Source organism: Labrus mixtus, chromosome 13, assembly GCF_963584025.1.
Source record: "Labrus mixtus chromosome 13, fLabMix1.1, whole genome shotgun sequence".
Lineage (NCBI taxonomy): Eukaryota > Metazoa > Chordata > Actinopteri > Labriformes > Labridae > Labrus > Labrus mixtus.
Genome location: NC_083624.1, coordinates 718,407 through 744,023, shown reverse-complemented (window position 1 = coordinate 744,023; position 25,617 = coordinate 718,407). Strand labels below are relative to the sequence as shown.

The 25,617-nt window shown below is 42.5% G+C and overlaps 1 protein-coding gene across 1 annotated transcript in view; it reads right to left on the bottom strand.

Moving 5' to 3' along the window:
* igsf3 (immunoglobulin superfamily, member 3) overlaps nucleotides 1-25,617 on the bottom strand; it is a 97,555-nt gene that overhangs the window by 60,320 nt on the left and 11,618 nt on the right. The window contains exon 2 of the mRNA XM_061053034.1: nucleotides 13,185-13,562. Coding sequence (XP_060909017.1) covers nucleotides 13,185-13,562 — 378 coding nt within the window. The remainder of the gene's footprint in view (nucleotides 1-13,184; nucleotides 13,563-25,617) is intronic.

Below are 25,617 nucleotides of genomic sequence, written 5' to 3'. Positions count from 1 at the left end.
GTCAAAAGCCCTCGCTATTCTCCTGACATGCACTCTGTGAGTAGTTACACACATTAAGATTTTTTCTCATAGTCCACTGCACAGCTCCTACATTACACCTTTTGTACATTTTGTGTTTTTTATATTTTATATTTTTAAATTCTATTTTATATATTGTAATATCTTATTCTGTATTATTTAAGTTGTTACTAGTTCTGCTTTATTTCCTTGTTAATTGTTTAGCACCAACACACCAAGTCTAATTCCTTGTATGTGTAAATGTACTTGGTAATAAACCCTGATTCTGATTCTGATTAACAAACAAGCTGATAACAAAGTGCAATATTGAAACAAACAGTACAATAATCTTGAATATGTGTGTATATATTCCATCTGACTCTTACTGGTGTAAATATTTCTACCTATTATTGATATCTTACTTATTTTCCTATTCTATTTGATTAATATTTTTATTACTATATTTCTACTGCTATATTGTTTATTTTGGAGAAACTGCAACGATCAAATTTCCCTCTGGGATTAATAAAGTATTTCTGATTCTGATTAACCTATGACATATTTGTGCTTGTGTGTATTGAGTTCTGCATTACAGATTTGAGATCGTGGTGTATCCCTGAGATGGAGCGTAAGGGTCATCAGTTTGCTCACCTTGGTGTTGCTACACTAAAATGAGTTTATCCTCCCAGGCTCCTCCACTTCTACTTTTTCACTTTTACAGCAGCGTTCAGAGAAAGCAGCCTGAAGCCACAGCTCTGCAGCCCACACTTAAATCCACTACATCAGACGTTTTTACTAAATCTCAATGTTTCCCATTGCAAATAATGAGGCTGTGATTAGCATACTGATGAGGTGGGTGCAATGTTAATCTTTAAAGAAGCTATGAGGAACATCATTTAGGTCGATTTTTTCCGGCCCCAGTGGACAAAGAGGTTCATCTCATCTAGTTTTTTGTACCTGTCCTGTCATTGTGTTATTGTGTAAAGAAAGATCTCCTCCTGCTGTCGTTTAACAAATATAAATATCACTGTGAAACTTTGGAAGAAATGTTTGTAGCGGGTTTGACAAAGTTTTAATTTGTGGTGCCAGTCAGAGTCAAGTCTGACAAATAAAAATTAAATGCAAACAAAAAATAGTCAACCTGCACAAAATATGACATAAGAGCCACAAAACAATCAAACAAAACAGCAAGGCAATTATTAATACAAATATTTTCACAATTTATATCAACCACACTGCAAACAAAATGAATGTGCGCAATGTGTGTGCGCGTTTCACAGTCTCTGTTTGTGAGCAAAGTTCAGTCCCTTCCGGCAAAAGTCCACTCCGGTATACCCTTCGCGGGCACTGTGGCTGTTTTTCATTGGAGGGTGAGATGAATGTGGGTGGATGACGGAGGAAACAATGAATGGAGGTGTGTAGAAAGGGGATTCTGACTCTGCAGGCGCTACATGTTTAAACAAGGATTACAACAAATTGTTTTTGTAATCTAACATAGTAGCCTTTAATAACACCTGTACAGATAAAGTCATCCTCTAACTGTATGGTTGGTCTGCATGTTGGGGGTCATTATTAAACGAGTTCCTAAAAATCAAAGGAGTTGCAGCGTAGCTTAAAGCTCTTCAGGACAGTTGAAGAGCCCTGGAGAGACAAGGATGCCAATGATTTTTTATTTTTTTTTAGAGAAAATGAAAAGAGCCTTAAAGAGAACTCAAGTTGTGCATGTTTGCTATAAAGCCATATACGTTAAAGAGCCCATATTCTTCCCTTTTTGGGGTTCGTATATTTAATCTATGTTCCTATTGAGCCCCCACTGTTAGACCCCACGTGGGCCAAGTCTGCTCTGATTGGTCTGCAGATGCGCTCTGTCGTTATTGGTCAGTTGCTCAGCACGCTTCTCGGGAATTTCAACATGAGCTGCAGGGCCACAACGAGCCAATGGGCTTAGATCAGTGATCTCACACTGACAAATTTGTATCGAGGGGGGCCAGAACCGAGCGTTACATGCAGCTAATGCTACAGCTAACAGGAGGACGTAGGAGAAGCTGTGTTTCCGCGGACTTTGAATTTTTGCACATAGATGTGACTAAACATGCACAGGACATGAAAACACACTAAAGAGAATATAAAACCAGAAAAAGAAGAATATGGGACCTTTAAAGGGATACTTCACCCATTTGCATTAATCTTTGTATCATTAGAAACCCGGTAGTATTTTTGAATGGTCGTGCATCCCGCCCTCATGTGTTGAAGTAAACATGTCTGTAAATGTTTTTATTAATATATTTCTCCTGCTATACTGTATATTTTGGAGAAACTGTAACGATCGAATTTCCCTCTGGGATTAATAAAGTATTTCTGATTCTTGATTCTGAACTAGAGGACCTTAGTGGGAGTGGCCTGCGGTGCTGTGCATTCTGGGATTTGGTGTCTTTCATCCACATGAGCCAAAAAGACACTTTCTGCTGCCATCAGGTCAGCTCATCATCAGCTGAAAGACACTGAACATCATACCTGTTTCTCAAATGTTGCCTGACCTCTACAGGATTTCCCCATTGCTGCTCTGTACCAACAGCATGCTAGCATGGCCCAATTAGCTGTTTAGCTCATGTGCTTGTGACCACAGCCAGCTGTGCATGAACAGAAATGTCTCTGCCAACCACTAGTTGTATCACAGATACTCTTTAACAAAGCCAATTGTCTTCCTCTGCACGTAATGCAGACACCATACAAAGAGTGTTTGTCTCAGCAGCTCTAATGTGTCTGTAAGTGTTTGAATAACCTGCTTTGAGTGAGGGCAGGACTGCCAATATCTGTGCATGTTCTTGTCCATACAGACAAGTGGAAATGGAATCTGATGTCCACGTCAAAACAAAAGGGCTAATCAGAATGTGTAGCTTCAACCTGCTGCCCCCCTCATGCTCCGACGAGGCTTCAAAGCAGCTGCCAACATCAAACAATGAAACAGCCTGAGTGTCCCGGACCTCACGAGCGAGCGTCAGTCCTCGAGGCTTTTATACGGCAAGTTCCAATGTTTGCTAACACAAATTTTAATGACGTGAACACAAACACTTGTATGCACATCCATATTCATGCTGAATTCATATTCAAACTGTGGCTGTGTTGTGTTAATCTCACAGAGAAGAGGCAGCAGGCCCCCCCGAGGGTTAGCGCTTAGCTAAGCTAATCAAATCAACAACAGGAACAGTGGTGCATCTTCAGCCCATTATATAAACATTAATAAACATATACACCCAAACACACACACATGCACACATATTTGTTTTGTACACGGTGTTTGTTAACATTTTAAATCCTCTCTCATTAGCCTAGCTCTGGAGCGTGGGCGGTGAGCTAAATGTAGATCCTCTCTGACATAACTTGTGTTTTCATACGACTGACAACGAAAAATTGCGAGAGAGTGTTTGCTTGAAAGTGTGTCTGTAGGCTAAGAGAGCATTTAGATTCATATTTAATACAAAAAGCTTCTTAATTGGCCCTCCAAACTCGTCATTAGCAGCATTTCGAGCAAGAAGCCGGGTTAAGGCGCCATGCAGCTTCACCCAGAGGTCTTCACCGGTCCACCAGGTTCACGGCCTCATCAGGTCCAAAACCATACTCAGTGATATTAAGTGTTGCGTTTGTCGTTATACTACATTAAATCCAGCAGATGCTTCGTATCATTCCAGGATAAATTGTGTTTATTTTTGGGTACACAGAGCAACATTGGTGTTCCCTGTGTGTTCCTCAGTGTAATTTAACTGGTTGAATTTTCCTATGGGCTGAACTGTATGTCCTTATGTTGTAGTTTGAAAGGTTGAATCGTAACAGAAACACACAATCTGGACAACAACAGGCACAAACAAATATTTATCTAACCTCTGAATTTAGCCAGGTCATAAGGTCATGATCTGATACCCGTACACACATACACCCACACACTCTGTCCTGGTAATAGAGCAGTTTGTCCGGCCAAGAAACTTCTAGGAAACAGTCTTTATATAGCACACATGTTGTAATTGCTCAGTGTGTTGATTGCCCATAACGGGATGATTGGGATGTTATAAAAGAAATAAACAGATCCTCAATTCACAATCCATAGTCTCTGTCTGATTGTTCAAGAGCATTTACTCTTCTACATAATGCCGCAGCGAGCAGGGTTTGTCGCTTAAATAACAACAGAAGAAGACTTTGAAGAAAAGGACGAGTTCAAGATCGCCGTGGGTCTGTAACAACTTCGCAATGCTCATGGATTAGAATGATTCTGGAAAGATTGCCATCAAAAAGACTCTGTTGTAAAATACAACTGATGAAGACGGACAATGGACATTAAAGAGCCCATATTCTGGGCTGGTATATTTAATCTATGTTCCTACTTTTGTACGTTCACAATAGTTAAAGTTCTAAAAAAGTGTCTGTTTTCATGTACTGCTCCTCCTTGCTCCCTCTCCGCTCTGAGTCCGTCAGCTACGCTCTGTTGAGCCCACACTGTTAGACCCCACGTGGGCCAAGTCTGCTCTGATTGGTCTGCAGATCCGCTCTATCGTTATTGGTCAGTTGCTCAGCACGGTTCTCAGAAATGTCCCGCCTCTTTTACCATATTGGGAATGCAGCCACTGGCTCCGTCCGAGGGGAGCATAAACATTAGCACCTTAGCACTACTGTGCTACCGCAGGCTACGGCATATCGTGGGCGTGCTACAGAAGTTAACGGGCGTGCAACATGAGCTGCAGGGCCACAACGAGCCAATGGGCTTAGATCAGTGATCTCACACTGACAAGACATCGGACTGACAAATTTTTATCGAGGGGGGCTAGAACCGAGCGTTACATGCAGCTTCTACCGTCCCGTCCTCGGAAGAAGTGTTTCTGGATGTCATGTTCGGTCCATTTTGGTAGCAGGATTAGACCTGTGAAGACCTTCCTCTTAATCACTTTCACTGTGGTATGGAGAGTTAAAAGCCTTGATGGATTCATGTTAAAATATAGCCTTTAATATTTGAAGTCCTATTAGGATTATTGTAAACAATTCAAACTTCTCACAGCACTCTCCACTACTCATGTTCACACGGTTCAGAACAGCTCGTCTTTTGGGATGTCATAGTATTAAGGTGTCTGTTTGTGTTATTCACGGCGCTACATGCTTTTTTTTTTTCCCAGCAGTTGTATCGTCTACCTACTGCAGCGAAGAGGGCTGTTGAAGCCCTCTTCACTGATGTTCAGGAGGAAGAACGTCTTCAGATGGGAGCACTACAGCTCCGTCTCTCTCACACTCAATTATGGGTGCGACATCTGTCCTGACTGACAGCACGCTACAGAGTGTGACTGTGACTGTGTTACTCAGTGTGTGTGTGTGTGTGTGTGTGTGTGTGTGATGGCAGGTTCGAGTGGCAGCTATGTTATTGAGCAGGAAGCTCTGTCCGCTAAAAGTAGATGAGATGTGCGAGGACAGACATGGTGATAAAATCTCTTTCCATTTGGAGTCCGGCCTGGTCGGCAGCTTAGAGCCAGTATGTGCGCGCGCGCACACCCCCCCCCCCCCCCCCCCCCCCCTTCATTCTTTCTGAGAGGTGATGGTGAGGCCGGGGGGGGGGCAGAGAGAGCTAGGAGAGACAAGACAGATAAAAATGTTCGAGTCAGACAGAGGCCTCTGCTCCCAATCAGAGCACAAAGACAGAAATACAACTTCCCCCGTCTATTCATCTACCTCCGCTATTCTTTTTCCTCCAGTACGTCTAACTATAACTTCCTTGTTCGACATAAAACTTCCCCTAGAATATTTGTCTTATCTGGAAAAAAAAAAATAAGACGCCTATCTTGATATATTTTTTCCTTCTTTTCGTCCCTCGTCCGTCTTTATTCAATCACTGCGTCCCCGCTGAAGGAGTTCACTCGTCTTTGTGAATCACCTCCAGTGATGAAGCTCAATGAACAGCTGTATTGACAAAACCATATACCTGCATGAGCAACACCCGAGCCAAGGCAGGGGACCGAGGATGAATCTGCTCGGGCGCTTTGGGATGAAGAGGATTCAGATGAGGAGAGAGAAAGACGGTTTAAGTGGGAGGGGTAGTGGTGGGGGGGGGGGGGGAGGGTACAGGGAGGAGAGTGAGGGTTTCGGTGTCACCCCATGAGAAGATGAAATGAATGTGAGATGACATCTCCACATTCGGTCTATCTCATTAAGTGAAGTAGAAGAAGAAGAGTGCAACTTGGCAGCGCCGGCTCCCTCATGAAAAGAAAAGGCAGGGGAGGGACAAATCACACACACACACACACACACACACACACACACACACACACACACACACACACACACACACACACACACACACACACACACACACACACACACACACACACACACACACACACACACACACACACACACACACACACACACACACACACACACACACACACACACACACACACACACACACACACACACACACACACACACACACACACACACACACACACACACACACACACACACACACACACACACACACACACACACACACACACACACACACACACACACACACACACACACACACACACACACACACACACACACACACACACACACACACACACACACACACACACACACACACACACACACACACACACACACACACACACCACGCTGAGCTCAGCAGAAGCATGATTCAGCCACTCTTACTCCGTGTGTATGTTTTAGCAGTGAGCAGACTCAGCTATGCTACTGCAAAATAAACACACAAAACTAAATAAATACACTTTGTGAGCTTCACAGATTTCAGGCTCTCAGTTTCACCAGGTGAAATGATTCATTTTCTCCTCTTAAAAAATTGCAGGAAGGGGCACTAGTGGCTCAGTGGTTAGTGCGCACGCCCCATGTAGGGAGGCTGCAGTCCTCCAAGCGGGCGGCCCAGGTTCAAATCCGACCTGTGGCTCCTTTCCTGCAAGTCATTCCCTACTCTCTCTTTCCCTGATTTACGACTCTATCCACTGTCCTATCTCTCAAATAAAAAGGCACAAAAAGCCCAAAAATAAATCTAAAAAAAATGAAAAAAATGGCAGGAAAATAAAATATGAGCTAAAACACAATAGAATGAAAGTGTGAATGGAGAAATGTGCTATTTTAGCCGCGGCTCATTCTGAAAATGATTCACCCAACAGTATCCCTCTACCTTAATTGAAATTCCCAGGTCTCCTCTCTTGCCTGATTCTCTGTTAGCCTCCTCCATTTGTGCTGGCTAATTGCATTTAGAACTTGTATGGCGGTTTGTAACTGCATTAACCTTCCCAGTCACATCAGGCGGAGACTATTTAAAAAAAACGCACCCCTATAGCTGCGCTTGTATTGTGGGTAATGCCTCGGGGAGGTGTAACCAATCACATTGGTGTGGAGAGGAAGAGCTCATCATTTATTGGTCACACGCTCCATTCAGCATGGTGCAGCTTCTGTCCCCCATTCCTCTCTTTTCCAATTTCCTCATTCCTGCCTTTTTCGCACAATCCATCTCACTTTCTTTTCTTCAAATTCACTCAGTGCCAACCTTCATTTTTCTGCTGTCACACGTCTGAAGATCAATGTTTTCTTCCTCATCTGTTTTGTGTTTGCATTAAATAACAGGAAGAAGCAAAAAAAAAAAAAGAAAGAAAAGCTTTTGTTTGAAATTCACTGAGGCTTTGGTTCTCCTGTGCTATTACTACATTACTACAGGAAGGGGAATGGATGACTGCTGCCAAATGCGGAGGCTGGAATTGTGAATATGTGCCAGCTTGGTGACTCCTGTGGTGCTTTCTAGTACAGCGAGGGTAGAAGAAGTAAGAGCAGTGTGATGCTTGTTGTTCTGTTGGACTCGCTCACACACAGGCTGGTGCGTAGGATAAGGACAGCCATGATGGCCGTGTCAGGCTGTTGTCCTTTTATCTTCTGCAATCTGATTTGTAGGAGGAAGTCATACACACTATGCTCGTTCAAACACACACTCTACACGTTGAGCTCGGCTCAGCAGGTCGCTGAGATCAGAGTAAAGGAGGTGTGCTCGGAGGAACTCCAAATGACCTTCGTCCTTAAGAAGCTTTACAACAGCCCGGTTTAAAACAGACTGGTGTAAATCAGTGAACTTCTTCTTGTGATGAAACAGAAAACTCAAAGTACTTTGTCTTTTTTTGATTCTCTGATTTTTTTAAATTTTCAAAATCCAAAAAAACCAAAGCAGAATTTACATTTTTAGACACTTCAAATCCATTATTACCACTTGACCTTTTCTGAAGATTATTTCCTTTTTAACATAGATGGAAATGGAAATAACAGGAGCAAAATGTGAGGAACGCAAACGACACTTATTCGGGTGAAACGAAACACAATTAAGACTATGGGAAATAATGAATATAGATTTTTTTTTTTAAATTGAATTACATTATTTTAATTAATTTCCAATGAAGGACACTCGTTCTACCAGAAAGTCTGCAGCACAAAATCAAAAGGGAAAATAACCTTCCTCCAATATGCAACCATTCCATTATGAAGAGACAAAACAAAGCAGGGTTTATAGAAATGTTTCCTTTCTTTCCTGCAGACACAGTTTGGTTCACAGCTCCAGGCTCCGGAACTCAAGTGTCAATCAAAGAGCCCCAAAACACAGAAAAAGTGAAACACTGATGCATTAATATGACATTTGAGAGACATATCCCTTTATTACGATGAGCATGTCAGATTTGATTTTTCCCCTCTCAGCTTGTCAATCCCTATAAGTGAAGCAGTTTAAACAGCGGATCCAAAATGCAACAGCAAAGTGGACACACACAGTTTAATGAGAAGTAGAAATTTATGGAGTGTTTCAGTGGTTTAAAAGGCAGTTTGTGCTTAAAGCTCATGTGAGGAACTTCCAGTTTTTAGGACTTTCAGACTTGCAGAAATCACTTGAAAAACTCCCGGAGGAGCTGAATGTGTGAACGCAAACTTCACCTGGAGTTTCTCCTGTCAGACCTCCTAGTATTTTTTCCGCAGCAAGTCCGAGCGAGCTGATGTGAGAACGCCGCAGGATATTCTCAGGAGAGTTCAGCTGGAGCCAATAGGAGGGGGAGTGATGTTTCTATGTGACTGCTGCACTGTTCAAAGAGTGTCTGCACGCAACCTCTATGATTTCCGTGCTCTAATTAAACGGCTGCCTTACATTTTCAGTATGTTGTTCTCCTCTCTTTTGTTGATGTTGTCATTCCGTTGTATTACACATGGCATTGATATAAAATACACATAGCAAATATTCTCATTATAGCATCGTGTAGCGGACTCTGTTGCATCATCCTGCTACTTTTACATCACATCTTACCTCAGGAGACCCCCCCCCCCCCGCCCCCCCTCCCGTAATTATCTAGATATTCTCCAGAGTGCTTATGTGAAAACGGCTTGTGTGTCGAGTGCGGCGCCCTCTGTGGACCTTTATTTTTGCTTTGCTGATTTCGTCCTGTACATGCATTGGGAGTGCTTTTAAAAGAATAAAAAGACAAACCACTCACTGACTGCTGGACAATAGAACAACAGGCTGTTTCTGCAACGTTAACCAGCTACACCACAGCAGCAGCTTCAGGCATTAAACATAACCATACAGGAACAATCATTCTTATTCTTCTGTAGGTCGTCCAAAGTTATCAATATTAATTACGTCTGTTTAAAATCAGCTAAGATTCCTCAAAGGAGCTTTAAAGTCAAATATTATCAGTTTTAAGCAAACTGTAAACACAAAATCAAACTTTATTTGTAAAGCACTTTTCACACAACAAATGTACCCCAAAGTGCTTTACATCAACATTTAATCAAACAGCAACAACATGACTCCCTCCCCCACCCCTCCCCCACAATCCAAAAACTAAGGTAAAAATAACTAGATAAGAACAAGTACTGAGGAAACACTATCATTTATTCTGAGTGGGGAAACACAGGAGATTCAAAATGTAATAAAACTAGATGAAATGAGATTCAGTTAAAACAACAGAGGCAGGCCAAAAGATGCATTTATATCAACTTGTATCTCTGGCCATCTCATTGGCGTGAATCCAAAATTCACCCTCGTTTTAGCTCTATTTTTGGTCTCCACCGACTCCTCAGGGACATAATTTTCTATTTAGCTGCAGAATTCAGTGGACACCAGCTAGTCACTTCCTTGTTTCCCTGCTGTTTTCATGCTGTGCAGGTAGAGTACAGAGGGATTTTTAGTGTTGTTTTAACTGCCTGCAGCTGCTGGAAACAAGGCTGATGAGACTGTCGGGACTGAAGCAAAACAGTTCAGCAGTGGGCCGTAAAACCCTGAACTGAGAGGAATTATGAAGCTCTGCGTGTCTGAGGGGAATGCAGAATTGGGTGATGATTCTTTTTGGGGGCAATTTGAAATGAGGTTTTTACATTACAGGACGATTCACTCTAAATATGAAAACATTAATTGCAAAAGAATCATGTTTCATTTACAAACCTTAAAACATCCCATTCTGTCTTTTCCTGAGGGACAAAACAGAAATGTCTCATCTTAACACTGTTTTTATTTAAGAAATATATTTCATCGTACCTCAGTATCACTGCTTTTATATTTAGTGGTGGCCAATTATTCTTTCCATGTGTGTAATATACTGTAGCTGCACTGCCTAAAGCCGTATTAGCGATGAGTAGAGCTGTAGCTTTATTTGATTTATCAGAGTTTAGTGTCACAGTCAGTGAAAAGAAAAAACAACAAACACTTTATCTTTGTGCTTTCCCGGTATACATACAGAAGGAGAGATAATTTTTCAAGGTTATATACCACATGCACACACGAGGTGTCTGATTGCATGTGAAGGACAATACAACAACTGAAAAACACCGCGTCACGGTATCGGGGGGAAAATGTGTGTCATGGTGCAGAGCAGAAACCGTTTTCCTCCTCGGGCAGCAGGTATTAAGTTCCACGTTAAAGCCTCCCCTGCTCTTTGTACAGAGAGGTGACAGTGGATGAAACACATCCCTGTGAGTAAGCCTCCTTAATGCAGCACTCAGGACACAGATTACTGCACGGCCTTCTAGTCCTACAATTAACCCAAACACACACACAGCTTTTTACCCTATCTCATATCCTCCCTCCTCCCCCCCACATTCCCTCCCTGCTTGTGTCCTCTGCATCACGTCTCAAGGTTTCTTTTTTTAATACAACAGAGCGAGAGCGTATTAGAGAAGGAGGCCACGGCTGATGAATGGAGACAGACAGATGACAGTGAACGACAGGAGAGGAGGGGGCGAGAGAAAAGACGAGGTATTGTTTGACCCTCAACCGTCCAAAGAAGGCGTGCAGCTGCCGGGCTTTGTGGAGGGGGAGGGGGGGAGATGGACCAGACCCTGCTGCGTACCCCTGACCTCTGGAAACTGGGTTAAGAGGTTAAAGACACAGAGAGGGTCAGATAACAAAGTCCCCTAACACCTCGGCTCTCACGCGCATCGCTATAAATACAGAGAGCTATCAGCAGAGTCCTGCGCCCTGACCCACATTCACATCACAAACTGCTTATTCTAGGAATTAGAACTGCTGAGTCCCTTTAAATACACATTATTTAATACAAACTGGAAGCACTATCGATCTGTTAAGTGGACTTTAACTTTTTGTTCTGCAGCCGAAAAAAAACCCTATTTCTCTCCCGTACAGCCAATGAGAAATGAGTTTGCACCTTGACCCCGAGAGTGAGGTCAGGCACCGCAAAGAAGGAAGTTATGAAGGGAATAGAAATCCCCGACTATGACAGCTGTGTCTTCAAGTAGTGTGAGGGCCTGCTGGGTATTTCTGAAAAATGTGTGTGAGTAAAGGAGAGAGAGAGAGATCAGAGTAGGAGGAGGAAACAGTAATTAGTGCTGCTGTTTGAAACATATCGTGTACATGATTGGTACAGCTCAGGGCGATGCGTAAATATACTAGATGTGGAAAACAGGAGGTACCTGTTTGTGTGTGTGTGTGTGTGTGTGTGTGTGTGTGTGTGTGTGTGTGTGTATGTGTATGAGGGGAGGGGGCAAGCGTGCTTATGTGAGTAAGAAAGCTAGAGAAAAATAGAACTTGGTTTTCCCCCGTGCAGCTGGGAATTCTAATCTGACACTTCCTCTCACACTGCTCGCACTGTGTTTGGTCACCTAATGGTTTGTTTTCTTAGATTTTCTTTCTTAAGGCTTTATTTTACTTAACAATCTCCAACAAGACATCACAGTTTACAAAACCGAAAGCAAGTTTTTTTTAATAATATATACTGTATAGATACTATTAAATTAAACCCTAAGCTTATCTTTTTTTTTTCTTCTGGTGGCCATCGGTAAATATGATGAATTCCCCACGTCTACTATCTGCACTGTACTTGTTGAGTTAATTAAGGAAACAGGATACTTGTAAGACTCACAGAGAATGAGAGGGGTTTAAAAGGAGGTCAGGGGTCAACATCCAGCCTTTAAAATATTGTGAACACCAAACTATGTTCTGATGTGTCTTCTAGAAACTGATGCAAAACACTGAGATGGATGCCACCAATTATTGGTGAAATAAAGTCTTTATGTGATTTTTCACACTTAAATGTAGAAATCAAGTATCTCCTCTGAAAATAACTCTGTGAGTCATGACTGTCTACAATGGGTGTAACACCCGAGTCCCACTGTCTGTGATGTTTTCAGAGTCCTATCTTCACTTTGTTTACATTGCCGGGACGGCCGGCTGACTCCTCCCCTCGTGTATAAAAGTTGTTTAATTTAATTTAATTTAAGGTTCATACTAATGAAGCTATATGACAACAAAGGAACTACCTCTCTGAAGTGAAGCCTTGAAGACGACACATTTTTATTTTACTGGGATGAATTTCCAGAGTCAAATATTGAGAACCTGAGAAAATGTCTGAAATGAGCTTCTGATTAACTTCTGTTGAAAGAAGTACATTTCTTCCAAAATGTATAAATGACTGCATAGACTTAAGTACTCACTGATACCATTCACACAGTTTGGGCGTTACAGAGGCGTTTCTTTAATTGATATTAGTACTGAAACAAAAAGGTGGTTCATGTCACAGCATGTCTTCGGGTTGCTTTTGTGTTTTTACCTTAACCATGTTTCATTCCACATGAGCCCCTCTCTTCACAACACGTGTTTATCAGTGTGGTGTGTTCAGTGTTTTACATTTGTGTGTTTGTAGACTCACCTGTGAGGTTGGTGCGTGCGCTGTAGGATCCCAGGTATCGTCCATCAGTGTTGGGTGTGTAGCACTCGAACAGTCCCTGGTCCTTGGCCTGCACTTTGGTGATGTGGAGCACGGCAGAGTCTCCGCTCAGCCGCTCCACGTTGATCTCTTTACTGTTCACCCGCTGAGCGTACACGGCGTAGGCGTAGTTGGGCTGAGCCGTGCTCACAATGCGGATCTCCCGGTCCGGCACCGACGGCAGGTACATGGACCATTCAAAGTCCTGCTCCACGCCCTCCTTATAGCCCGAGACGTTGCACCAGATGGTCACATGAGAGCCTTCAGTCCGAATCAGCGGTCCACTTTGTACGGTCACAACCCTCTGAGCCACAGCAACACCTGAGAGAGAGAGAGAGAGAGAGAGATAGAGAGACAGAGAGAGAGAGAGAGAGAGAGAAAGAGACAGATAGAGACAGAGAGAGAGAGAGATAGATAGAGAGACAGAGAGAGAGAGAGACATAGAGAGAGACAGAGAGAGAGAGATAGATAGAGAGAGAGAGAGATAGCGAGAGAGATAGAGAGAGACAGAGAGAGAGAGAGAGACAGAGAGAGAGAGACAGAGAGAGAGAGAGAAAGAGAGATAGATAGAGAGAGAGAGAAAGAGAGATAGATAGAGAGAGAGACAGAGAGAGAGAGAGATAGCGAGAGAGTTAGAGAGACAGAGAGAGAGAGACAGAGAGAGAGAGAGAAAGATAGATAGAGAGAGAGAGAGACAGAGAGAGAGAGAGATAGCGAGAGAGATAGACAGAGAGAGAGACAGAGACAGAGAGAGAGAGAGAGAGAGAGACAGAGACAGAGAGAGAGACAGAGACAGAGAGAGGTTGGGGTGAAGGCGAGGAGAGAGGAAAGAGATGAACACAGGTTACAAAACTGCTGTTTAAATATTTAGAATTAGCAGAGTTTATTCCCCCCACATCTCGCAGGAAATATAGAAACAGTGTGACTGAGCAATCCCCACACACACACACACACACACACACACACACACACACACACACACACACACACACACACACACACACACACACACACACACACACACACACACACACACACACACACACACACACACACACACACACACACACACACACACACACACACACACACACACACACACACACACACACACACACACACACACACACACACACACACACACACACACACACACACACACACACACACACACACACACACACACACACACACACACACACACACACACACACACACACACACACACACACACACACACACACACACACACACACACACACACACACACACACACACACACACACACACACACACACTTCAAACAGTCACAGCAACTCTTTGTAACAGCTGCCACACAATCACGCTCCCCGCTATTACGCGCACTCACATGTTAACCCCTCGCTGCACAGAGCGAGCGCGGAGCTGAAACAGACTGAGGTCAGAGGCAGACACCTGGGAGTCAGGTGAGAGGTCAGTGTGAGGGTGTAAACACAAGTCAGACCGCCATCAAGTGTAACAACTGGAGAGAGAGTTGGGATTTTTTTTCCAATAACAACAAGTACTTTTTTTTGTCCTTCAATTCTCGTAAGGATTCCTGAGCAGCGATGTGTTCATGCTTCAGGTTAGAGACAGACTGCTGAATCAGAGCACCAACATGTGTCATGTGATGCTTTCTGCTTGATATGACGGATGAAATGTAACAAGGAATTTCAGAGCCAAAGTGCCAAACGTATACAATATGTATTGAATCATACAGGAATTGTATTTGTTAGGGGCGATACACTTTGCTGCTCTCCATGAGGTGTAGATATCAGTGTGTGAATGTTAAGTGCTTATTGTGGCTAAGTGTTTGTGCTTTCAATGACTGGTTAACAAAAACGTTTCTATAAAGGTGAAGGAATCAAGAAAAACAAACTGCAAGACATTGCTTCATCAGATTTTATGTTTACGAGAAATAAATAATCATTGCTTCTTAAAGGCTTTATATGTGATTTTTTGATCCAGCAGATGTCGCCCTTGAGCACCAGCATGAAACCAAAACAACTGGCGCTGCATTGTTGTGTTAGCATGCTAATGCTAGCGATCTTTATTATGCTCGTATCTTCACACTGCATGTAAATTTACCTGAAATGAGCGTGATCTAGAAACACAGTTAATCAGTGAGTACAGTATGTTATTCTTCTTTGCTCTAGTCCCTCAATTAAACAACTTTTATACACGAGGGGAGGAGTCAGCCGGTCGTCCGGGCGATGTAAACAAAGTGAAGATAGGACTCTGAAAACTCTGAAAACATCACAGACAGTGGGACTCGGGTGTTACACCCATTGTAGACAGTCATGACTCACAGAGTTATTTTCAGAGGAGATACTTGATTTCTACATTTAAGAGTGAAAAATCACATAGAAAGACTTTAAGTAAAATTAGCCCAATAAAAAACAGCCAATGGAATGAACAATAATTCACTATTGATATCTTACATTTCTTCTTTTGTAGCTCATATATGTGAGTCTTCCTTTAACCCCATTGGATGCTCCATACAGTCAACAAATATAAAACATCCCCCCAATCTAGACTGAATTAGTACGATGATTCCTCTATGCTCAAGCAACTGGGGATTGCAGCTGTGTTTAAGTGTGTGTGTGTGTGTGTAAGCTTCTATGTCTTAGGGCACAATACTTGGCATTAATAATTCACCAGAACAGCTTTTTAACTTCAACATCCTCTCTCTTCTCGTAGTAACTTCTTTACACTTCCACTACTCCCCCCCCCACCCCCACCCCCCCACACCTTCCATTCACTGATATAAGTTTGAGTCCATTTACGCCCTGAAATGTGTGTTTGTGTGCATGTGTGTCTTTTAGGATCGTATTCATAATAGTCTCATTTCCTTCCTGCATTTGGAGCCTATAAGGTTTTAGTACGTTTTATAAAGTACCATAGGAATGTAAAATCTTTACAAAGATTTGTTTCACATTAAATTAAGCCTGAAGGAGGCGCGCTGACCGTTGAAGCCAACTTTACATGGTGGTCGAACCTGGTACTGCAGCGTCCCAACATGATGCCATTGGGCCCAAAAAAAATACTTTTTTCAATAAGCTGACTTTGGTTAAAGAGATGTCTATAAATCAACAGATACATTTTTTGATGTACATCAACTTCCCAATACGAACACTTAAATAAGCTTTTTAACTCAACAGAATGCCATGGAGCAGCAAGAAATTCAGCCAGTCTCACAGGTGACTGGAGTAGATCCTGAAGTATGTAAAAAAGAAAATCAAAAATAGAGTTTGAATCAATGGATCCATGAATACAGAATCGTTTTGAATGGAAAATAGATTCTGAATCGAATCGAATGGTGAGACACCCAAAGATTCCCAGCCCGACCTCCAATGCTCCATCCACTTCTATAACACGTCCATGCTTTGAATTCTGTCACAGCAAAGCAAAGCAAAAAGCAAAAACATTCCTTGTTTTAATTATTTTTGGGTCAGTTTTGTCTTTATTTGACAGCTGAAGAGAGAGAGAAGGGCAGAGGTTAGATTTGAACCCGTGACTGCTGTTACATTGCAGCCTTGTATGGGCACGCTCAAAACGCTTAAACAAAACCAGTGCACCAAGTAAACATTCCTTATGGGGCGATTTCACCCAAAATACACCCTCAGGACTCATCATCACATAAACTCTGCTTGTAATCGCAGCAGCTTTCAATTTCAGACTTGTAGATAGGAAAATAAAAACTGAGCCAAGCAGCAGCTCTACATCTTCAAATCAGCTCTTTCTCAGTTTACTGCAAGAAACTCATAAAACATCATATTGACAGCTGAAAAACAACAAACAAGTATGAAGTAGGTTGAGCTCACTGCAGTGTCAAGAAAAGCCAAACCAGATGCATCCCTGTAGGAATATTAAAGGAAGACTGTGCGAGGCTTAAAATGATAAGAGGAGTCAGCGAGGGCACTGAATGCATTTTGAATAATTCTGTACCTAATTAATATTTACCCCTTGCACGTCTGCATTTTTAATGAAAGCTTGCTGCATGAAACAACTTCTCTTGTGACACTTTCTGTACTCTGCTGTAACAGGAATAATCATTTACTAATTAATTGTTTAGCATTCTGTTTAGTACTCTGTAACTGAATAAATAAACCAACGGCTGAAACTAAAATCAAATTTCCCCGGAGAAGAAGATGATGGATTGCTTATTCTAAGTGGTATTATTACTTTCTTCTTTTTTTTTTTAATCAATCAGTTCGATACAAACAATCTCAGAACCCAATCGTTATATTGTCCCTCGACCAGCCTTTCCCAAACTTAAGACTGCTGCGGCCCAATTTGAAATACAAAATTACTCTGGGTCCCGTTATAAAATAAAAGTTCTGACTACAGCTATTTAGGGATATTATGATATTATGGGAAGATCGACACAAAAGTTTACTAAACAATATGTCCATGAATAGTCATGACACGCCTTACTAATCACTCAAAGGGTTAACTCGTAGTAAATCATCGTTATTGTGATATTTCTTTTATTTTTATACTTGGTGGAGGGCTTTTCGCGGCCCACCTGCAGTACCCACAAGGCCCACCAGGGGGCTGCGGCCCACACTTTGGGAAGCACTGCCCTAGACGATATTTGCCTCCAGAAACGGCCAACCGGCCAATCACTCAGTTATTCCAGCGTGGCCAGCAGTTAGCGTTAAACAACGTCCAGCCAAATGGGGGCGCCAACGGCAGAGTGGTTAGTTTGCGAGCCCCGTGTACATGAGAGGGCGACCCAGGTTTGAATCCGACCTGTGGCTACTTTCTCTCGCATGGCATTCCCCTCTCTCTCTCTCAATCTCTCTCTCCCCGATTTCCGACTCTATCCACTGTCCTGCCTCTTAAATAAAAGGCGAAAAAAGCACAAATATAAAATCTTTAGAAGAAAACCAACTTCCAGCACAGACTTTCATTTCTCTGTGTACTTTTATTTACAGTCTAATCAGCAATCCGATAATCTGCCGTGTGCTGAAGAACAAACGTGAAGTGAAATGTGCCCCTCCAGCTATGTCAGCAAAGTAAATGCCATCATTTGTCGGTTCATTACATCCCCCATAGGAGCCCCCGCTCAACTCTGGGTCTGAAGTTTACTGACATAACAACATCATTATGTAGATTTTTAAAAAAGTAAAGCTGTAAACTTTGATGACCCTGTCCTCTCAGAATACTCGTTTGTTGAATGGAGATCAGATGGATCATTCCTGAGTGGTTTTTATGACACAAAGTCAAGCAGATTGAACCTTCAAGTTGACATTTTGGATCCAGAAAAGATCGTTATCTGCACTTGCATTCAGTCATGTTTATAGAGGTTAATATAAAGTCAACAGATCACCGCCCAATGGGCACTGGGACGTCATTACCACGGTTACGGCCCTGACCGTATTGTGTTTATTGCCGTGTGGTGTGTGTGAGAGTGAGACCTCTGTGTGAGTGTGAGGATCTTTGATGCTGCTGCAGGTGGAGATCGGGGATCAGCTGGAGGGAGGACGCCGCCGTCATTGGTCGGGAGTCTGGTCGCAACTCTTTAAGGCCTGCTGGGATGCTCAGCAAGAGGGGCGCGTGTTAAACTGACAGCAGCAGCTCGTTGTCCCTCGACCTCCAAACTTCGACCCTCGTTATAAACAAGTGTTTTTCTTGTTGAGTAATTCTTTTGTTTGAGAAGCATTTTCTTTTGTGCTCACTTTTTCTCCTGTTTTTGGTTTTGTTAAAAAGTTAGGTTTAGAGATTGTCTTTTGTTTGAATTTGTGTGTTAGATTAGTTTTTGCCTTTGGTTTTGGGACCGGGGGAAATGACTTGTTTCGGGTTTATGTTACAAACCCCCCCCCCCCCCCCCCCCCCCCCACGGGTGCGTAACAACCACGGATCGTGTCTCGCCTGCTTCTGCTCTCTGTTTTTCCTGCATAGACCAAATCCTGCCGACGCGTGATTGGTCAATGATACTCTGACAACAAACCTATTGCAAACAGAAACCAGAACACTTCCAGAACTGAAAAATCCAGACACCCAACAAGTATGGATTTGACATTTGATGTAGAAACTGTAGATAGGTATAAGATAACAAAGGTTTGTTTTTTTTTGCTATTGTGAAGAGGTTCAGCAGACTTCCCTTTGGACTCCTTCTGCACATACTGCTGTAAAACTAGAGGTCACACGCTGCTGACAGCTGGACCCTGACATTTGAAAAAGTCAGTCAACAATAGAGACTCCCACACAGAGCAAACACTCTGGATTCATAAACTGAGATATAAAGAAAGCCTCAAGTAAAGGGCTCTCTTGCAGGAATCTGGTCAAGCGTGTTAAACACTCGGTAAGAATCTGACTCAGGCCTCTCGGTTCCCCCGTTCCTCCTCACTGTGATCTTACTGTGCTAATCTGGCGGCACCCAGTCTACCCACATCCTGCTCAGATCAGGTCAGCGCTGTACCGCTGCATCACTGCTTCTCATGTTGCAGCTACTCATCTGGCACTGCTGGAAACATATTACTCATACATCCTTAAAAAAACCTCACCACTCATAGTGTGTTGGTGCACTAAGAGCTTTCCTCTGCCTGCCTGTCTCCTGTCATCATCCTGAAAACAAGCTGCCTCCTCCTTCCTTCTGATTACCCTCCCTTCTTCCATGTTTCAGCCTTCATCAATCCTCTCCGCCCGTCCTACCCTGGCGCTCTCTCTCTCTCTCTCCCTTCTTCCCCTCAGTATATATTCCTGTCTCTTCTCTTGTGCCTCGCGGTTCCCTGCGTCTTTTCAGGCAGGATTTAAGCAGCTCTGTGAAACTTCAAAGTGCCCATCGCTCTGCGGGCTGTTTAGAAAAAAAAGGGCTGACAATGACATACCAAACCCTGCAGACCTCAAACTGATCGCTCTGTATTCCACCACTCTTCCACGATAATCCCTGCGCCCAGAAACCTCGCCCACTTCTTCACCTCGGGCTGCACCGCCTCGACCGCCAGAGCGCCCATATTTGCTCAACAAGGCCTCATATTTTTCTATTATTAACACTCATCTCCATCTCTGCATACCACGGATGTCTCCCTCTCTTCCTCCCACCCTCGCTCTCTCGCTTTTTCTTTGGCTTCTGTCTCATCTCTCATCTCTGCTTGCCGGTCTTCCCACACAGATTGTTGACCGGACGGAGGAAACACGTCTCGATGCTGAATGACCACGAACAACCCCCCCCCTATGACCTCACTTTTCATCAGCTGGTACCTACAGAGCAACGGGAGAAGATGACTCCAAACACACATACATGTACACACAGACACACACACAAAAAAAACAGAAGCAGGGAAAGCTGCAAAGAGGATTATGCTAAGTGGAAGGGGGGGTTAAACACTAATCCAATCATTCGTGGTCAGTGTCTTAGTCTCAGAGGAAACAGCAGCAAGGCCGCTGGCGTTCGTGCCCACCACTCGCATCATCACCGTTCAGTGACACATGATAATTACACACCTAGAAGGTGTATAATAAAACCTCTGCAGGGGGGGAAGTTATACAGAGGACAGCCACAGCGGTGAGACGACGCGCTAATGTGAAGCATCTGAGCCGTCCACCAACTCTACATACCAGGATGTTATTCATGCTGACACTCAAAAACAGAGGAAAACTGTGAAATGTGTGACAGTGAGGGGTGAGTATCTATATAAAAAAGACAGGTGGTATATATCAGAACCGTTCAGGATGAGTAGTCATATGAGGAAAAACCGCCGTCTTTTAAATCAGTGGTGTGGGGACACTTCAGTTTCAGCGTCGAGTGAGATGACAAGAAGAAAAGACTCCAAACAAACAAAGAATGACTGTTGTAGAAGAGTAAAGGATTTTGAACAATCAGACAGAGACTATGGATTGTGAATTGAGGATCTGTTTATTTCTTTTATAACATCCCAATCATCCCGTTATGGGCAATCAACACACTGAGCAATTACAACATGTGTGCTTTATAAAGACCGTTTCCTAGAAGTTTCTTGGCCGGACAAACTGCTCTATTACCAGGACAGAGTGTGTGGGTGTATGTGTGTACGGGTATCAGATCATGACCTTATGACCTGGCTAAATTCAGGGCTTAGATAAATATTTGTTTGTGCCTGTTGTTGTCCAGATTGTGTGTTTCTGTTATGATTCAACCTTTCAAACTACAACATAATCCCCCCTGTGAGGGTTAGCAAACAAACAATAACAGATCAACACATCATTACCTCCATAGTCATCAATATCCATCAATCAATATAAAGGGACCTGGACCTGCTCCATCACCAGGAAGATTCCCCGACGACCCCCAGAAAAGATATATTCATCTTTAGGGCGATCAGTCAAGGTTTATATTGATTTGCACAGATATATGTATTTAACAATGATTAACCACTTTACTAAAATGCATATAATGAATCAAACCATTTTTAAGCTTTTGTATGCATGAGCAAAACATTATTTTACACACGTTGCATACTCTCTGTAGTGTTATGGAAACACTTACAGAGAAAGGCTAACTTTCCAGCTACAGAGGCTGTAATGTTACTAACATGAAGCTGCTGGTTGTTGTCAGACGCAGACGGCGTGAGAGAGAAAAGAGGAAGGAAAGAAGCCGTGTTTGAAATGAGGTTAATGTACACAATGAAACATTGACGCTTTACAACCTGTTTCTGTGTTAAAGTCCTGGAAAAATATATAAATATATATCATTTAAATAGTGAAATGTCTTCCTATTTGTACAGAGGGTCTACATGGCACTACTTGAACCCTGTCTTCTTTTTAATGACTATACACTGAAAACATTGACCAAAAAAATCTGAAGTTTGTTTTGAACCGTGGGCTGACTGTATTGTTGCATCTCTAGTACAAAAATGGTTCTCTTGACACTTTTCAGAGAAACTGTATGTGATGGTTTCATTTCAGTTTGACATCATTGTGTAGTGTCTTTTTGAGAATGGATAATCTGTCTTTTAAATGAGTCTGTTTCTGCATCAGGAGAAAGAAAATGTGAATTTCTTGGCTAAATAACTGAAGGGAATCAATATAAACACAAGGGACCAATTAATGACACAAAAACTCGACATCTTCTGACAAGAAACACTCCTGGTCACTCCACATGAGAGATTTCTGTATTCCAGTCTTCCTCTTGTGTTTTTCTCACTAGTTTGATGTGTGATGCTCTCGTTTGAAAATAAGATGTCATGCAGCATGTGGAGAATCAGAAATGACTCACATTTGAATCGGATGGGATAGCAGTTGTAGAGTTTTCTGCATATGGTGCTATAGCCAGCTGTCAATCAAACCTGAAGACACCATACCCACACCGTCCTGAAGAAGCAAATGAGCCGAGCCTTTGGGAGTTAAACTAGCAATCAATGCTAACTCCTTACATGTATTTATACACTTTTAAGGGTGATTAACAGCGAGGATATTTTGTGACAAAGTCATACTAAAGTTTTTGTAAGTACAACGTGTCTGTAACTGTATCCTGTAAATATTGGCCCTACTTTAAGTTTCAAAAACCAAATGTGGTGGTACTGTTCACCCCTGCTGGTGTGCATGTCTTCAACTTCTCTATGAAAAGTTTTTTTTGGGGAAAGTTGAAAGAGAGGGTGAATTTAAGTAACTACTAGCCTGGGAATGATGAATTAAATATGATCATGCATGCTAGACATACATGGGCCAAGTCAAAGACTCATCCCACTGATCTAAACTTGTGTGAAGATTCTCAGCGACGAGGAAACCAAAGGACTGCATGTTTAGAGGAGAGAGAGAGAGAAAAAGAGGAAAAGAGAGGAAGCTAAAGGAGAAAACGACAACTACCTCCAGGCTGCTGAACGCCACAAAAATGTAAAGAGCTAAGTGAATATAAAAGTATACTTGACTTCTGTTGCTGTACATGCTGAAAAATAAACGCCGGGGGAAGATGAAGAACATACCAGTATCTTCATCTCCTCTCTTCTCATCGCTTGGTTAACAATTCTCTCCCAAAAGAAATAAAAAATAAAAATCACTCTGCGTCTTTCTCCCTCTAGGCCCCTGAAAGCATTTGACCCTGTTAACATCATTACCAGAGAGAGCATGAGTGCGAGGGAGACAGAGAGATTCCAATATGAGGAGAAACTGGAGGGAGGAAGATGAAAGTGGTAGAAAGAGGAGACATTTTCATGCAAGGGAGACTCTAACATTTACAGATATGAAGCACGGAGCAGCATGAATCGTGCAACAAAATAAAAACCTGCGTCAGCTTCATCATGTCTTTTTATCTTAATCATCAAAAATTTGACATATAACTCAGATCATCCTCAAGCAAAAAGTGAATACGTAGCTGCTCACTAATTGCACATGGCACCGGGTTGAGCATGACATCCCGATGCAAACTGGACGACAGATTTACATCCTTTTTGTCCATAATAGTTTCTTTAAATTCATGTAGCTGCGATCGGCTTCGGGCAGCATCAAATATTACAATTCAGGCCTCATGCTCTGTCCTCCCTGCAGTGATAATAATCATCTGCATGAGAATGTAGAAATCAGTCCAGCCGGGCTGTCATTAACAACCTCTGACCCTTCACCATGCTTCAAAACCTTACAACAAATACAACATCCGCTGCCTGATTTATCAACCGGGATAAAGAAGACTGTGCATTTCTTGTATGCTAAAAAAAGAGCTTAATGGTTTTCAGCCTTCAAGGGAGAACTCTTTAGCTGCTGGAAGCTTGTCAGAGGAAAGAAACAGGTGCAAATCTGTCTGTGTGAGTGTCTAACTTGGTGACAAACAGAGAAATAGAGACTAAGTGTTCTGACTGTCATTAGAGAGCCGGTTACACAACAGCTGACGAACACTTACAACAACTGCCCATTACGTCCATGCAGCTCTAATCAGAGCGAGAACAAAAGGAGAGTTCATGAGCTTTCAGAGGAGTGGGAAGATGAAGTGGATATACTGTACATCTTCATTCTGTCTTTGTGCAGCTCAAGTTAAGAGATTCAAGTGATATCAGTGCTACAGATACAGGGGATTACAAGATAAAGACGGTAACATGGAGGGGAGAAACATTCACACAGGGAGTTTTTTGTACGCTAGCTGTGTCGAGGAAGACTCCCCATCATGCTTTTCACCGCCTTAGAAGAGCAGGAAACTTAGCCAGAGGGCGAAGAGATAAACCAGACACGAGGAACCAAGATATGTACATGTAGAATGAACACATTTGAACACATTTTGGCTCTCAGTGAAACACCCACTATCTGAAAGTACAAAGAGCTAACATGTGAATTCAGCATGTTATGAAGCTCTTCACTGTCCCGCTCTTTTATAACTGGGACATGGAGGTTTCTGAGGAGATTCATCTTTTTTTACTTTGGTGCCAAAGTTTGATAAAACAAAAAGTCTGATACCATGTGTGCACCTGATGAGGAGCTACAGCTAGCAAACCAGTGAGCATAGCCTAGCATAACGACAGGACAGGGTTAAACAACTGCTGCCACCAAACATCTCATGATTCATTCTTACAGATATTTAAGTTCTTGGGTATTTATTGACTGCAAAGATAGTTTTTTTCTGAATCCTACCTGAAATTTACCTCAAAAGCTAACAGTAGTGGACGTGGATGGAAGTTGTCCACAGGAAATGGTATGTTAGCTTTTGAGGAAGCTAGCTAACTAGCTGTTTTCTTGTGTCTCCAGTCGTTCATGCCCATAGCGGATGCCACTTCCAGGCTTGCGAGATGCAGCTACACGGCCGCCATCTTTGAAAGAAGGTGCCAGCCGTGGCTACAAATGAACAGCAGGAGGTCTTCATAACTTGACATGATATGAATCGATTTTCAAGCCGTTTATTTTGTGACACAAATTAGACGAGTATTTATGATCAAGGATACTCGGGTGATATTAACAATGCAGGTTTTCATACTAAGATGCTCTACCCTATCAAAGATTAAGAATCATAGTAACATTTCTATTATAAAGGCTTTTATTAAGATGATTTAAAATGTCAAAAAACATCTGCTCTACTCGAGATACTCGTGTCTTTCTGCATCATCGGGTTAACTGGATTTGTTCAGCTCTGAAGTGCGTTCTGATCTGCTGGACGTTGCACGGTTTCTTCACCATCAGCTGAGCCCATGTTGCATGCTTCAAGGATATAAAATGATGCATCGGAAATGCATTTAGGCCCGAGCTACGTGTTACTCAAGCTACTATCAACTTTGCTGTATTTATCAGATATTGGTCTCGTTCATTCAGAAAAAAAATCTGCAGATTTTTATTTCAAGTGAATGCCACATGCTCCTGTACATGTATGCCTTTAGAGTAGAAATGTTGATTCTTACTACAGATAATTCAATAAATAAGAAAACCTGCCTTTCTAATTTCAAAGAGTATCCTGGAG